Genomic DNA, 15,792 nt, shown 5'->3' with positions numbered 1-15,792 from the left:
TTTCAGTATTACCATTTTTCAGACTCAGATTCTCTCTAATTTCTTCATGATCACATGGATGAGTGAAGTCAAAAATGCTGTGTCCAGTTAATTCCACCTATTTAGAAATAAAAATGATCCTTATTTAAATAAGAGCAATACGTACAGAAAATAATGTGAATCAAACAGATCAGGGACAATTTTGGGGGGGACTTGTCTTTTCTTAATGAGAATTTCAGTTGCTCATTTATATGCTTTTAAATATCATTTGTTTAGAAGAAAATGTTGCTACAATTAAATACACTAACAGCAGCTTTGGGTTCGTTTCCAGTATCCAAAGACACTATAACTTTGATAGAAATGGAGAGAGAAAACAACAACAGAAACAGTGCGGCCTGGTGTACGGGGCATCTGCCTGACAAATAAGACAGTCTATTTCTATTTTATTTTTTATTTTTTCCAGAAATGCAGACTTGTTTTTCTGCATGTAGGCATATGCCTAGTTTCTAGGAATTGTATTACAATGACAGGAAAGTGCGAGGGAACAAAGTTACCTGGGTGAGACCCATGTATTTGTTGACATTCTCTGACAAAAAGATCATGTCTCCATCCTGTGTCACCACGGCAATAAATCCCTCCAAAGCTTTCAGGTACAAGTTGTCCATCTGCTGGTCTGCCTCTAGTTCATTCTCATTGTCGGCACATACTGAGAAAAAAAGAAAAAAAAGCATCTAAAATCTTTGGCCAGCCTTTTTCAGCACAATCACATCCAATAACAAGGCAACAAAATATTTTTCTGCTCTTCGAATTTCATTTCCATAAATCCCTTCTGGAGGAGCCTATAATTTTTTCTCCTTTTCTGAGAAGAACATGATCTCCCCACGGAAAGGCAGGAGCTTCTTTGCTAAACCTTTTGACAAACACAACAGATTCTCTATTGACCTTGTTTGCTTTTCTGCTGGACATGTTCTTATTGCATAACACTGCCAATACTCAGACACAAAGTGCAGATTCTGGACATACATTCTTTTGGCCACACGTTACCTTCATATCTAATAGGTGCCAAGTGCAGGGCAGATATTAGAGAAGGCAACTGAATGGTCTTAACAAGAAACATTTACATCAGGTCAGGTTCTCTAAGGAGTTCAAATACTCTTCCTATGAAGCACGCCTATATACCTCTGCACTCAGAATGGAAATGTCTGTTAATACAATCTCTTGAAGAAAAAGTAGAAAAATTCCCTTGCAGTCCTTTTGGGGACATCTCATCTAACAATTCCCAAAATTCCTGTAAAAAACCCAGATCCATCCCGTCAATACCTGCTTTTACACCTGCAGGAGTCAGAACTCCATTCACCTCTGAAACATGTTACCTGCCTATGTTCCCTCCTGACCAACAAAGGGAAAAGCTTCAGATCCCACACATTTGCCTATGAAGCGTTCACAAATTCAGCGCATCTTAACATTTTCGGGGAAGAGCGCTACTGCTGTGCTGAAATCTAAGGCCTTGCTGGAAAAATGAGGACATCCTTGCTTTGTTTTATGTTTTATTTTTGATACTCACCTTTCTGGTTTTTGTTTTTTTGTTTTTTTTTGACTTGGCTTCGCTTGGCTGTAGAGATGACTGATGGCACTGCTACGCCTTCAGTGTGTGTGCTCCACCTCCTGAGATGGGATACAATGGGTAGCCACGGCTGCAGGAGAAGAGGGCAGACACACTGCTCTTCCTAATGCCTCCTCTGCTTTCACAGGTTTAAGTCTGTCATCCAGCTGGCCATACAGTACTCTCACCTTCTCAACTCCCACACCAATTCAGCCTCGTAAACAAGAAGCGTGCAGATGGCTTGTACATGATTGGTACAGAAAAGCTTCCCTGCAGGGAGGGCTCAGGCTGAGCCCACCAGGACTGTGCCAATCCTACTGCATCAGCCTGCTTTGTGAGAATAGGCAAACTCAAATAAGTTGCTTAGAGTAGTTGTTTCGCTTTGTTGGTTAAATGTTCCAATTTCAGCACGGAGATTTTAATTGTTAGCACACTTGAGAAAAAAACATTTCGTTTATGTGTTTTTCTTCCTCTCCCTAAAACCATACATTCATATTCTCTTCTTGGGAAAAGGTTAGTTTCAGGAGAAGTTTATAAGCAGAACTGGGGTGTTGCTTTGCGAAGTACATTATTGGGAAAGACTTTTTTTTTGGTTGTTGCTTTGTTTTTCTTCTCCAGTAGGGAAGAATCTAAGCCAAACTAACATGGTTCTTACTATTAAGTATGACACAGCTATGATTAAAGGAGGAATCTGATCTATTCACCTCCTGCAACTGCACCTGTAATACCTAAGTCTAGACCAGAACAAGCACAGAATGATGGGCACTTGCAGCGTGCAGACTCTGGTTGGAGTAGATGAGTGATGACAAAACTGACATCAGCTTCTGCACCTCTCTGGCAGCTGCCCATCACCCATCCTGCAAAGCACTGGAAGGAGCTGGCCCAGCCCTGGAGCCATCAGGAGCACTTTGTGTCCCAAACATTGCTTCTCAGCATGGCTGTTTGGTTAGATGGAAAGACGAGAAACCCTGGATGGGCAGCACAGGCTGGCATTGCATTGCTTCGTGTCCCTGCACTGTGCGTTGAACTACATGCACAGGGGCCAATTCCTCCTCAGTACAAAGCAACTGGCTTCAGGAAATTACATCAGGGCCAGCGTTTAAAATACAGAAAATACACAATAATATATTTGAATAGTATGCACTTTGACCATAATGACATTTAGGTGGGGAAAAAAAATGGTAAGTGACCATCTGCTCCCAAGCTTGTTTCTGCTGTGTAAAGAATGTCAAGGGTCTTTTTTAACTTTTCCGGATGCAAACAAATGGTTTATTCAGCAAGGATCATGGCTACAGCCCAAGACAATCAGCCAAGTGTGGGTTCGGAGAAAAAATGACTTTTCAGCTCTAACCCCAGACCCTCCTTTCCATTTTTTTTTCCAGCTCATTAAGTTTGCATTAACAAAACATCACCATTCAAAGGCAGGAAGGCTATTCAAAGCATTTGTATTCTTAAATGCCTCCAACAGTGAAAGACAAACACTTTACTTGTATTATCAGGTGATTAAGTTTGCTTTTCCATGTATATAAATTATATTACTTGTACAAACACATAAAGAGGACATCGGATCATTCACATCAGGGCTGCAGGTTCAAAACCTTAAGGTCTTAGTCCAGCAAAGTACTTAAAGACACAGACAGCCTTAAAGCTTAAAGTGGTTACAGGGATTTGTTGGATCAGAGTTTAACTGTATTATTAAAACTACCTTTGTCCAGCTGGAGGCATCTGTGATGAGGGCTAGGAGGAGGGAGTGGAATGGTGTGTGCTGCTGTGCCTCCTGGTGCTTGCCAGCCCCGTGGCATCCCTAGCCGCCTCTCCAGAGGCATGGGGAGAGGCCGCTGAGCTGGTCATGTTTTCCTCTGCTCAGGTTCCCTGTCGTGGCCCCATTAGGCACAAACAGTGCTAAGCCCCTAAGCAGCACAAACTGAAATTGCAGGTCTGCAGCAAAGAGGGAGGCCGGCACCGCTGCTGTGCCCCTGCTAGGCCCTGCACTGGGGGCTTAGCAGTATAACTACATTAATACAATTAATACATAAGAATCCCTCCTTTGGCTACACTTACAATGTTACAGCTTGTTCCCTTTCTCCTGTGAAAATCACTAGCTATTAATACACAGAGGATATACGCACATTAGGAGATTGATACACTGGGCACAATTAAGTTATTCCTACCTGCAAAAATCTGGTTTTCTTTAGAACAAATCTATTTAACAGCAGAAGAACAAATAAAGCCACAGTTGCTTCGAGCTGGTCCCAGAAACCCTAGTTATCTTTCACTTTGCTTTGAATTTTCTTCATGAGTTTATGGTAGCGCCAGGCTGGAGCGTTAGCATAAGGGATTTCAGCTCCAGATGGAAAAATGAGGCCAGATGAAAGCAGGTCGTCTGCTCGAGGAGGAAGAGGCAAACAGCCTGAAATTTCCAGTAGGTCTGAGGCCACTTATCTGGGCAGTGGCAGCCCATGCAGACTTGCCAGCCTTTTCCAACTCTTAAAGAAAGTTAACTGTGGATCCAACTTACCCTGATTTTCAGGAAGAATTTTTACTGTCATCATTACTGTTTAAAAGAGCTGCTACATTAATTCTGCAATAAGGATGAACTTATTTTTTGCCTGCGATTATTTTTATTTCCTCGCTAATAACCAGATTATCTCAGTTCAGGTAGCAGGACAATGGGACAGTATTCTAGTCTGCCTATAAATTAATTCAGCAGAATGAGGCACTGTAATATAACTGTTCATATTATAGTTCCATTTATGGACCTCAGCCAAGATTATTCTCATACACCACTAGGAAAGCCTCTCTTATAGAGAGGGAGAATCCCTGTCTTGCTGAAACGCATAGATCTTGAAATAAGTCAGAGAGCCACAGAGCAGTGAAGTGGCATCCATGGGGCTTCTACCTCACACCCGGGAGCACAGCAATAGTGTCCTCAGACCCCATGCAATGCATTCACATTGCCTCAAGGCAGTATTTCTCAGTCTGCATCAATTTTTGATATGGCATTTTTGTCGTCTATTTCTCAGTCTGTATCAAATTTTGAAAAGCATTTTTAATCAGCTCTATTTTGAAAAAAATTCGCACCAAGTTTAGTAGAACGTATTCATCAACAAGAAACTTTGAACTGTAATGGCAAATGCTTATTGCAGTGTTTATGATAACCTTTAATGCTAAAAATAGCTCCTGTAAACAAGCTTTGATTAATTCCCACTGTCAGGATGTGCTCTGTTCCCAAGTTTAAGAACACTTTTTCCGTAGATGCTTGCTCATTTCCTTCAGTCCAACCTCTTGGAATGAATCTGAAGGCTCAAATTCTAGGCTCTCCTTACTGCTCAGGTACAAACAGACCCCTAGCAAACAGCCTCCTCTCTTTCAACAGCTTTGTTCTGACCAAGAGGTGCATTTTTTGGGGGGGGGGTGGGGGAGGCCTTCTACAAGGGATCACATCACCAACTCCACAGACTTGTCAAGGTTTGTCTCTTATCCTGAATCCAGCAAGTACGAGAAAGCTGCTCAGATGCTGTGCATAGTAGACATGAGGCTGCAAGTCCTCTAGAGGATTGTACAAGCTGCTTGGTGCCAGTCATCAGAAGTTAGGGAATATGTAAGAGCAAATTTAACCTGCATCAGAGAGGGCAATTTTGGGACAGACCTGTCTCTTCCCAGTTTCTTTTTTTGCATTAGAGGAAAGCAACAGATTTCCCACTTCCCCCCCCCCCCCTTGACAGAAGGTACATCCTGTGCAAGGGGTTATTTTCAATACAACCAATAAATGCTTTCTTTTTTCACAAAAAAGCTACTCTTAAACCTGAATCTTCCTGAAGGCTCCTATCTCTAGAGGAGCACAAGAAATTTTGCTAAAGAAAACATTTAATGTTAATGCTGCAATTTTACTGCAGTTTGTACCTAGCCAAATCCCTCAGATTCTACTCTGAGAAGGTGCTTTGAGTCATGCTGCAATTGATGATGAGTAGAGGAACGCAGCATCACATCAGACCAGGCTTTCTAAGCACACCTTCTCCCCAAAAGGGATGTCACTTCAGGCAGCTGAGGGTCGGTACCCATCTCCACTCACTCCTACCAGCACAGCTGGCACAGAGCTAGTTTCCAATTTAATGAAAGCAAACAAGTGGACAAGCTATTTTTAAAGCACTGTTTTATGCCACAATGGTCTGAGATTAGATGCAGCTTGTCCAGACATTCAAAAACAATGCCCACATCAGTTCTCCTCGCAGTTTGTGCTCTCCCTTAAAAGCACAGAGAAAAGCTATTTTTTCCCTTCTGCTTCCCACTGGTTTTCCTGCTCTGTTGTCTCCCTCCCTTGAAACAACTTCACACTGTCTTCCTTGTGGCCTCCCTTCTCCCAAACAACTTCCCGTCTGCTTCCCTGTTCCCTCCCCATTTCTTCTGCTGTCTGCTTGCACAGAAGCGACTCCCACCCAGCTTCCTTTGCTGAATTCTCTGCAGAAAAGACACCTGGGTGACTGTACAATTAACATGAGATTGTAGCAAGCTGATAAAGCTGTGCTTTCCTGATTAGCCTAACTAAAAAGTCAGCAGTCATGGCACATTGGTGCCAAGGTGTCCTGGTTGCAGTAACTCCTATCACATGTGCGGTCCAAATAAACACTTAAAATTATTGGCACCCCACATAGGCTTCCTAAAGTGAATTCTCTTTCTAATATTCAGACTACAACACACTGAGTAAGCCTTAGAAACTACCACAATACTAAGGGAGACAGATCTATTATTGTGTGGAAAAGGACAATTATTTTTCTTTTGCCATCCATTCATACCCGAAAAGCACAAGCTGTACTAGGGAATAGTAAGATACAAATACTGGTATTGGTCTTTCTGACCATGCTGAAAGACATGAGCTCCTAAATCCAAAAGCTCCAATATAGATGACCACCAAACAGCCAATTTTTAGCAGCAACTTTATGGGATCAAAGCCTTTACTTGAACAAAGATCTATTCTAAATTTATCCCAATGACACTAATGCAGTGACGGCAAAATGTATTATGCCAACAGAATTAGAAGACAGCTTGAAAAATATTTAAGAGGTCATAATTAAATGATATTTCTACTAACATTCCAATTATACCGCGTACTGTTGTGTGCACAACATGGAAACAGTATTATAAAGCCATTGTTTCAGTTTGCTTCCTGTGATACTAATCTCAATCAGGCCGTCAGACTAACAGCCTGCATTTCTAAATGTTAAAGGCTTCCTCTCCAACATTCCCACACAGAATTGCCTACTGTGAAAATCAAAGGGAAACGCGTTACTAAGTAAAGAAGCAACTTTTATAAAGCAAAGCCTGGTATTTTTTACCCTTTTGAACTCTGAGATATACAACCAGCTATTTCCTATTATGATAGGATGCAAGGGCCCGGCGGAGGCCCCGCCATGACTGCAGGAGAAGCGCGCCCACAGCCCAGACGCTGGGCCTTCCAGCAGCACGTAGCGCCGAGCTCAATGCATGCTCAGACTCCAGGCTCTGCCTTTCACCTGATGGAAGAACGTAAGCACAGATCTCCCAAGGTCTCAGCTTTCTGCCAGCTAAATAATCATTATGCAGGCACAGCTAGCCAAAAAGTTGAGTTACACAAGCGAAAAGCTCTGTTCCAAGTCAGAGAATGGTACAACAGGGCATCAAGCGTTCAGTGCCAAGGGACCGAGGCTGGCACACTGCCTGAAGCCATCCATCTGAAGCATGAGGATACCCCATCTCTGGAAGTGTCAAGGCCAGGTTGGATGGGACTCAGGGCAGCCTGAGCTGGTGGGAGGCAGCCCTGCCCATGGCAGGGGGCTGGAATCAGTTGGGTTTTAAGTCCCTTTCAACTCAAGTCATACCATGATTCTGCGTGCTTGCAGAAAGATGAGGATGCAGTCCCACGAAAGCTCTCGCTTGCCCCATTCCCAGTAAAATTGCCATTTTACTGGCAACAAACAACATTATTAAATATAAGGTCTTCCACCAGGAGCTTTTGATATAATTAATAATAAATAACAAAAATACTAATCAAGTAGTATGTTTTTCTCTACTAACTTCTGAAGTATTTACCAAGCTGTATCCCAGGCTTATTTTAGCGACATTGTGTGTGCGTGTGTATATATATATATATATAGATATATATATAAAAGTAGAGTAAATGTTATGTCAATGTCCTAATTAATGACAGAACACAAACTCCCACTTAACTCCAGTTTACACTAAGAGTCTAGCCCAAATAATCAGTACTGTCCCATGAAGACAACACAAAGCAAAGAGGTCTGCAGGCTGGGGTAGGTGTCTGTCTCTCACGCATGCTCCAGTTCTCTGCCACCCCATAGAGTTCCCAGTTAATCTGTCAGAGATGACAGAAGAAGCTCTGTGCTACCCAGCGCTGGAGTTAGGCTCCTTAAATGCAATGCAGAGTTAATGCTGAATTCCAGTCTGCTAGATGCGACTGTCAAATGGGGGCAGTTTTGCTTGGGGCTTGGAAAGAGGAAAGCCAACAGGGATCTCATAAGCCACTTCCATTTCACTCCATGCTCTTGGCAAAATCTCTTCATATGGGAGTAAAAAAATAATTATTTTGAATTAAATTAGACATCCTAATAGAGAAAATTTGTGTCTTTATGAAGACTGACATTGCTCAGCTGACCACAAAGACTTTGATTCCGCTCTCACAGGAACAGGTCAGAAAAACAACACCTTTCCAACATTAGCTGCATTAAGTAAGTACTATACAACAGGCCTGAATGGCAGAAGCTTTTCAAAAACTGCAAGTTTCAAAAACTGCCAAAAGTTTGCTTAGAAATACCTATATTCAATTTTCCTGCTTTGTCTCCTGAGGGGAAGAAACAGTACTCAAACTGATATAAATTTGCTTTGGTTAGAATAGCCAAATTCACCTATGTGAATTTCAGGAATCTCAGCAAGTGTACACTGCACAATAATAATTTAAAAAAATATATTTCAAAATCATTATTCTGATAAAGAAAGTTCTCTCTCTGATTACCACTGAATTCCAAAGCCTGATAGGTGTTCTCTTTCCAATATTTGGAGCTAAACAGTTTCAGCTTTCTTGTTTAGCTTGATTTAAGCATTAGCCAAACCTGGAAGAATATAAGTAGCAGATGAGCAATAAATTACAAGTACTCAGTGGTTTTCTAGCTTGAGTTCTTTCATTTCCATGTATTCCCCACGTCAGAAAATAATATCCAACTCTGCTAAAAAAATCAGTCCCTTCAGACTAACTTAAGCTCAATCCCTCAAAAGGGAAACATTTAAAGATTTTGAAACTCTGATCCACACCTCCATGGACAAATCTGCATGAGGTGACTTAATCCAAACCAGTATTTTAACTGGGGAAGCAGATTAGACTAAAGGCTAAGAAAACAACTAACATAGAAGAGATTTGGAACATCATTAAAACACAGTCTGTCACAACTCACAACTGTAACATTTCATTTCCAGATTCCTAACTGCTTGGTCATGGTGATACCTCAAGAAAATGTATATCGACTACACAAATCACACTGGCTTTCAAGCAGTGTCACAGAAGACACACCAAAGTATGCCAAATATATGAATAATATATCAATATATTGAGTCGTCATCAGTATCAAATAATACAATCTTAACCCTTAACACTTAAGAAGTGCTGAACCAAATATTATGTCTGTAGAACTTTGTCAATAAATGGAAGTGTATTTGAAAAGTTCACTTTAAATTCAATGGTTTTCAGGTCAGCAAATATTTTCTTCTCACAATGACAGCATCAAACTATTTTCTTTGAACATCCACAGACACAAGCATTATTTATATTATCTGTTACAATCCTGCAGAAATTTGCTTTTCCTATGCTGTACAGTCACTAGTTCATCTAATGTAAATATTTGTAAAGCTGAAGCTGGTTGTGGTTTTTTGTTTTGTTTTTGCTTTTTTTGTTTTGTTTTTAATGAGAAAGCCACTAAAAAATTGGCTTGCTGTGTAGCATTTTAAAGAACGTTTACCTATTTAATGCACTTCAAGCCTTAATTACATGGAGATATCAAAGATTATCTCCAAATGCTGTTTAGCAAATAAACTTTCCTTTTCACAGAAGTAAACACTAAAATCCAATTCTATAAGTTAAGGTAAAAAGCCCATAGTTCATAAAATAGTCGTAATAGAGTCCAAAATAGCTACAAATAAATGAGGCATACAGACATAGAACTCAATCTGTTGTATCCTTCAGACTAAGAACAACAAACTAACAACATACTTTTCCAGGGGATGAGATACTTCCTAATGGCATTTATTAAAGCAGTTGTTATGGTATGACTCAATTTTTCTAAAGAGAGGGAGGGCAATTGTGACCTTATTGGGAGTTTTGCCATAAATGAAGTAGAAGACAAAATTTTGGCTTTGCTTTTCACAAACAGTTCAACATTTCTTGTAACATATTCTTGACACATAAAGTCAGTATAAAAATTTCTCCAGATACAACAGTTATTTTCACTGATTCTACAAGCTATTCAAACAACAAATTTCTATCAATGTGATTATGCAAATATAGGTGCAAAATAAGAATATTGTTTGTTTTATCAGTTTTAACAGGCTAAAAACGTAATGCTAGTTTAACATTTCAGATTAGTCCAAAATAAGCAATACTGATTAAATAGAATCCATTATATCAATGATTTAAAAGTTGTTTACTTTAGCTCTCTCACTCTGCCATATATAGACAACCTACCGTTCACTACCAGTGTGCAGAACAATCAGGCCTTTAGAACAAAGTATTGGACCTTTGGAACTTCCCAGCTGCCTTCTGAATGCAGTGGAATACACATGCTTGCCATGCAATTAGATGTGCTTGTTTCAGCATGGAAGCTTAAGGTATATGTCTGAGTTCTGATTAAATTCCTAAAAGCTCAAAACATTGTAACTAACTTTTATAGACCACATTCAATTGTTCTTAGAGTTCAGATCTTACAGATGCAAAAATGCATCAGTTGTTAGTTGGATAATGGAAACCTTATATGACTACTGTCACTCAGATTTTCTATCTCAGTTCAAATATAGACGGTACTTTTTGGGGAAACAAAGCAAAACAAAAACTGTAAATCTCACAATATTCTCACAATACAAGCAACTGTGTCCTGTTCTCCTTTTAGAACCTTGCATGGATCATGCACATTCTTACTAACTAGCATCAACAACTTCTTTTAGCCAGACATTACCTGAAGACAGAAGCTTGTGAGTGCGTAAGAAACTGATTGCCAGGCGCATTATGGATGCCTTGTCCAGGTGGGAACTGACATTGTGGGGCAGGGGCAGTTCATGAGCCAGTTCGTAGAATACTTCCGTCTCTTTGCTTCTCCTGCATCTTGCTGCATCTCTCGATTTCTCCTTTCTCCGCTCAGAACTGCTCCTACCAGGTAGAGAAGAGAAAGGAAAAAAGCATTTTTTGAAATGCAATTCACAACTTTAGCGAGGCATTTATACGAGTTAGCCTTGTCATAAGTGAATCCATTCTGCCAACTGGTTTAAACTTCACTGACCGAATATTAATATTCATTTGCTCATTTAAAGTGGGAGTTAGGAGGGGGACTGCTGCAACTGGAAAATCAACCTTCAGACCCTTTGAGTCCTTGCTGAATGTAACAGGTTCAAGATCTGTTTTAGCCGAGATTAAATATGAAATAGCAAACTATTATTCCTGAGATTCAGTACATGTTAAAAATTGTGTGATATCTAAATTTGTTTTGTTCAATCTACAATAGTTCACCAGCAAAACAGTTCAGAATGAGTTGGCAATTCATTCTAAGCTGGAGAAATTGCAGAGCACATGTGTTTGTGTCACGGATAAAATGAATTGCAATTGTCATTCCCTGCATTAAAATAAAGGTAATAACAGGGTACCCAACTATGTATGTACAGCTGTCTCAGTTCTTAACGCTACTCTGAAAAACCAACTTTCCTTGACCACAAAGAATATAAAATGGAAAAGAAAATACTGCTGCATGCAAGAAATTTTGCCTTAGTAAAAGCTATTTTAAGGAAAACAACATCTCTCCATTGTCCATGAGAACAGACACCTTCTTGAGTGAAACAACAAGACGAATAAAGACAACCTCCCTTAAACACCACAGAGAACAGAAGAGCAGGAAATAACAAAGGGGAAGACATTTTATGAAGCAAGTATACAAAACTAAGCCACCAAGGGACACAAAGCTAAATTTAACGTGAGAAACACAAAGGCTACATTTATTATGGATTTGGGATACAATCGTTTAAAAGAAAACTTCACTGCCTTGTGTTTCAGAAAATACAATTCTTTTATTTCAGAGCATGAAGAACCCAATGTTACTGGAAAAAAAAAAAGCTCAAAAACTACCAATTATTTCAACCTAATGAAGCTCTGCTGATATTACAAGTTTCTTTCACTTGCACGGGTTGAGGTTTCACACTGTAATTAGATATATTACACCATAATAGACATATTTTTCTGTCAGAGTTCCACAGTGGAGCATCAGTGCAAATTGCACAGCTCAGATGAGCACAAGTTGTGGAAAAGATTGACCACACCATTTGTGCTGATACACATTCAATCTCTAGAACTCGCCAGTGGTGGGTCTCTTCTTGCCAAGCCTTACAAATATTTCAACTTGCCATTTCCAATGTTAGTGTAAAGTAATGAGTCTTTAAAGCTTAAAAAACTCCCCATCAGGGCAGGACATATCACTAACTATACTCTCTCACATTAAGAAGATGAGGAAACAAATGATGTGACAAATACTAACCACATTGCTTAATCCTATAAACTGTTCAAATCATGGTTGGTATGGAATAAAACTGCACAAAATAGAGTTTTAATATACAGTAATGCATTTTAGGGAAGGTGATCATTTCTAGAAGATCCTGAGTGACTGCAAAGTTTCTAGCATGGAAACCACAGGTGGCTTAGAAAATTATAAGTAAAATAGCCAGGGTATGTATTAAGTGCTAAGAGCAAAGTTACAGTAAGGTGTGTGTTGGGGTCCACCCAAGGCTGAGTGTTCAACATCATCTTTCAAAGCAGAAAACTGCTCAGAGCACATCAGTAGCACTCCTATGGTTCAAAACACTTGAAGCTGGGCATAAGCGTGGGGATCAGATAGGTGGGATGGCAGGTGTTCATTACTGGGTGTGCTAACAGAGAACAGGCCCTCATAAATGCTTATGGTATCTTCTTAAGATCCATGTTCAGCCTTTGGCAAACCTCTTTCACAATTCTTTTGCCTGAGGTGAATATTTTCTGACATGGTATCTGTTACAGGAGATATGTACAAGATGAGACCAACACACTTTTAGTTAGGTAACAGCAGAATTCAGCTGAATAACAACTTCAGTGCATTACAGGAGCGAGCACCAACCCGTCCAAGTCTGAATCTAAAGTATCAGATATTCACAAGGTAACACTAGCTCCTTATTTTTCTCTTTGCCAAGTAAGAGTCAGATTATACACACATTAAAAAAGTCCCTTTACACACAGGTGTCCTTGAAAATATAACAAAAAAATGCTCTATGTCACCTTGGAATGGGAAAACCAGGTGAATTACTCAATCTGATGCTTCTTTTACAGGTAACTTGCTCTCTTGAGAAAAATGCATCTGTGCAGATTCCACTCTGGGAAAAAAATTCTTCTCAGTTTGTAATTCAGCCACTGAGAAAAAAGGTTAGAAACAAAGGAAAACCAATCCAAACATAAACTATGCAGCAATATTCATGAGAATTTCCAACTGCAGCTTGGAAAACCTAACTTGAACCATGAACACTTAAGCTCTGCTCTAAATCTAAACCCCGTGATTTTCATATTAGAACCAACGTGGGCAAAAGATGGCCCAATTCTGTCTCATGTAAATACCAGATTTTGAGAACTAAAGCCAAAGCCATGTCGCAATTCATGCAGGGAAAAAAAATGGGTTGTATAAGAGAGGGTAGGGTCTTTCAGGACGCCACTCCAGCCACAAAGAAAAATATTTAGTTTTGCTAACATCTGTAAATATAATTACCAATTGTGGCTAATAAGACAAGCTTGTTTCATAATCACAGGTTACCCAAGATTTCTAACAAGTAATGCTATGAGCTGAGAATGATTTTTTTTCTGTGCTGCAGATACCTTCCCTTAGCACTGCTTCCAACAGTAAGTAGTTCCCTGCTTCTCTGCAATGAGACATAGCTCAACGCACACCACCCAGTGTCCTCTTGACTTGGAAAATGAGAGGAAGAGTTGGCCTGTTTGACTGCTTTCTAAAGAGTTCTTGCTCACACATCATCATTTTGAATAAACAAACAATTTGCTTGTTAAGCATTTCCCTGTGTGGTTTCCTGCACCTCAATTTTCCTCCTCTTCTACCCTAGCTCAGCATACCCTCAAGTTGGGTGGTTGTTGTCGTCAGGTAAGTACCATTACACAGAGGCACAAAACAACCCCTGGCCTCATGCCTCACATCATTTCCCCCAAGCAGAGTCTTTACCTGCTTAAAAGACTGCCATCTAGTACTCATTCATCTTGGTCGCACAAAAGCCTCCAGAACATTCAGCCAAGTGATACAGCTCTGCAGAATGTACTATGTTCATGGTTTTCCTTTGCAGGTAGCAGGCCATCTCACCTCCCTGCAGCTGTCCTCCATTTTATTCACTGGGAGAGCTTTTCTCTCTGAGCAAGGTTTGGCTACCCGCAGCCAGAAAGTGAAAATATAACTCCTCAACAACTTTGTCTGAAGGCCAGGCAGAAAGGTTTACATGGAATCCTGCTCACACATCATTAGAGCAATAAAGGCATAGGCTGCAGCTAATTTATGAATCATTCCCTCCCAGCATATAAACCGCCCACTTATGTGGCAAAAACGAGCAAATGTGTGCGTCACTGTTCGGAGAAAGTGGAGCAAGCAAAGGCAGAAACCTTCCTCACCCAAACCCATGCCAGATTTTTAAAAATGCAGGGGGTAATGAGAGGAGAAAGCCACTTCAGATCAACCCATCCATGCACACTTACAAGGGTGGGAGGTCCTGCAGGGAAGCTTCCATAATGCTTTGTACTTTTGGGAGTCCCAGGACCTGCCAGGACCTGGCCCTGCTCCACCAATACACACACACACTCACTCAGTAATCACTGCATGATCACAAACTGTTCCCCTTTAAAAAAAACAAGAAAGGAATGGGAAAGCTCAAGTCTCCACTGGAAACAAGGTGATAGAGCTCAGGAGCAGGCCTGGGGTTTCTGGTTAGACTCAGTCCACTTGCTCCCAGCAGCTTCAGTTTGCCTTTTGAAAACAGAAGTCATGGGCTGCTGCCTGCAGTACTAGCAGTGCTTGGCAGTTTCAGGTGGAGCTCTCAGCGTGTCACAAGTTGAAGCTCTCCATGTTCTCTTCCACCAAGCCAGACAACGAACCAGCCCAAAGTCTACACTCATACCGGTTGCAAATGCTGCCTCACCAGTCAGGAGAACTCAACTGGGAGCAAGAGTGCCTGGTGCAGATGACAGAGGTCAGATTCCCATCCCCTCACTCACCCCAGCATCCTTGCAACACAGCTGTACTGAAATCAATGGGAATGCCGGCAGATGAAGGTCTTGCTTGAGGTTCAGATAATAATCTGGCTTCCAGCAGCCTCTCCAGCTGACGTGCTAGAAACTTCAGGCTTGGAAAAAACTGAACCCTCATATAACTGCCCCTGCCCAAACAACTTTGTAAAACTGTCACGTCATCCTGGGGACCTGTCACCCCTGGCAGCTCCAAACCTCTGCAGGTGGGAGCAATCCCAGTCTTTGGTTACCCATGGAAGCCCTTGGAACTTACTCAGCTGACGACGGTGCCGGGTGGTCAGCCTCAGCCATGCTCCTGATGTCTAGGAGGGTGGCAACCTCCTTGCAGCTTGCGGAGTGGATTGCACTGTGTCCCAGGCTGAGATAGCAACTTCCAGCTCAGTGTTTCACTGCTCTCAAGTCCACATGGATCAATACTTTGCTCATGTAAGACTAGGCAGCACAGTAACTGCACTGTATTACCTTTCTACCTTGTAGGTGCCAGAACACAGGAGATTTTAGTGAAATCACAGCCTGCTCCTCGCATAAGAACACCTTATTTGCAGTCTGGTAGTCTTCACTCATACCTGCACACTGTGTGACACAGACATAAAACCTTTTGAAATACACAGCTCAGACTGACTTCCTTCAGTTTCCTTCCCTATTTTGG

The 15,792-nt window shown here is 41.0% G+C and overlaps 1 protein-coding gene across 1 annotated transcript in view; it reads right to left on the bottom strand.

Moving 5' to 3' along the window:
* The window catches only part of EPAS1 (endothelial PAS domain protein 1), a gene marked incomplete at both ends in the record, with an annotated part of 37,296 nt that extends 21,862 nt beyond the window's left edge, over window positions 1-15,434 (bottom strand). Inside the window, 4 exons of the mRNA XM_079532772.1 lie at window positions 13-97; window positions 534-685; window positions 10,795-10,985; window positions 15,397-15,434. Of these exons, the coding sequence (XP_079388898.1) occupies window positions 13-97; window positions 534-685; window positions 10,795-10,985; window positions 15,397-15,434 (466 nt within the window). The remainder of the gene's footprint in view (window positions 1-12; window positions 98-533; window positions 686-10,794; window positions 10,986-15,396) is intronic.
* Between the last annotated feature and the right edge of the window lie 358 nt (window positions 15,435-15,792).

Source organism: Tetrao urogallus (assembly GCF_951394365.1).
Source record: "Tetrao urogallus genome assembly, chromosome: 2".
NCBI lineage: Eukaryota > Metazoa > Chordata > Aves > Galliformes > Phasianidae > Tetrao > Tetrao urogallus.
Note: the sequence above shows the minus strand (reverse complement) of the source record. Positions and strands in the feature narration are given on the sequence as shown.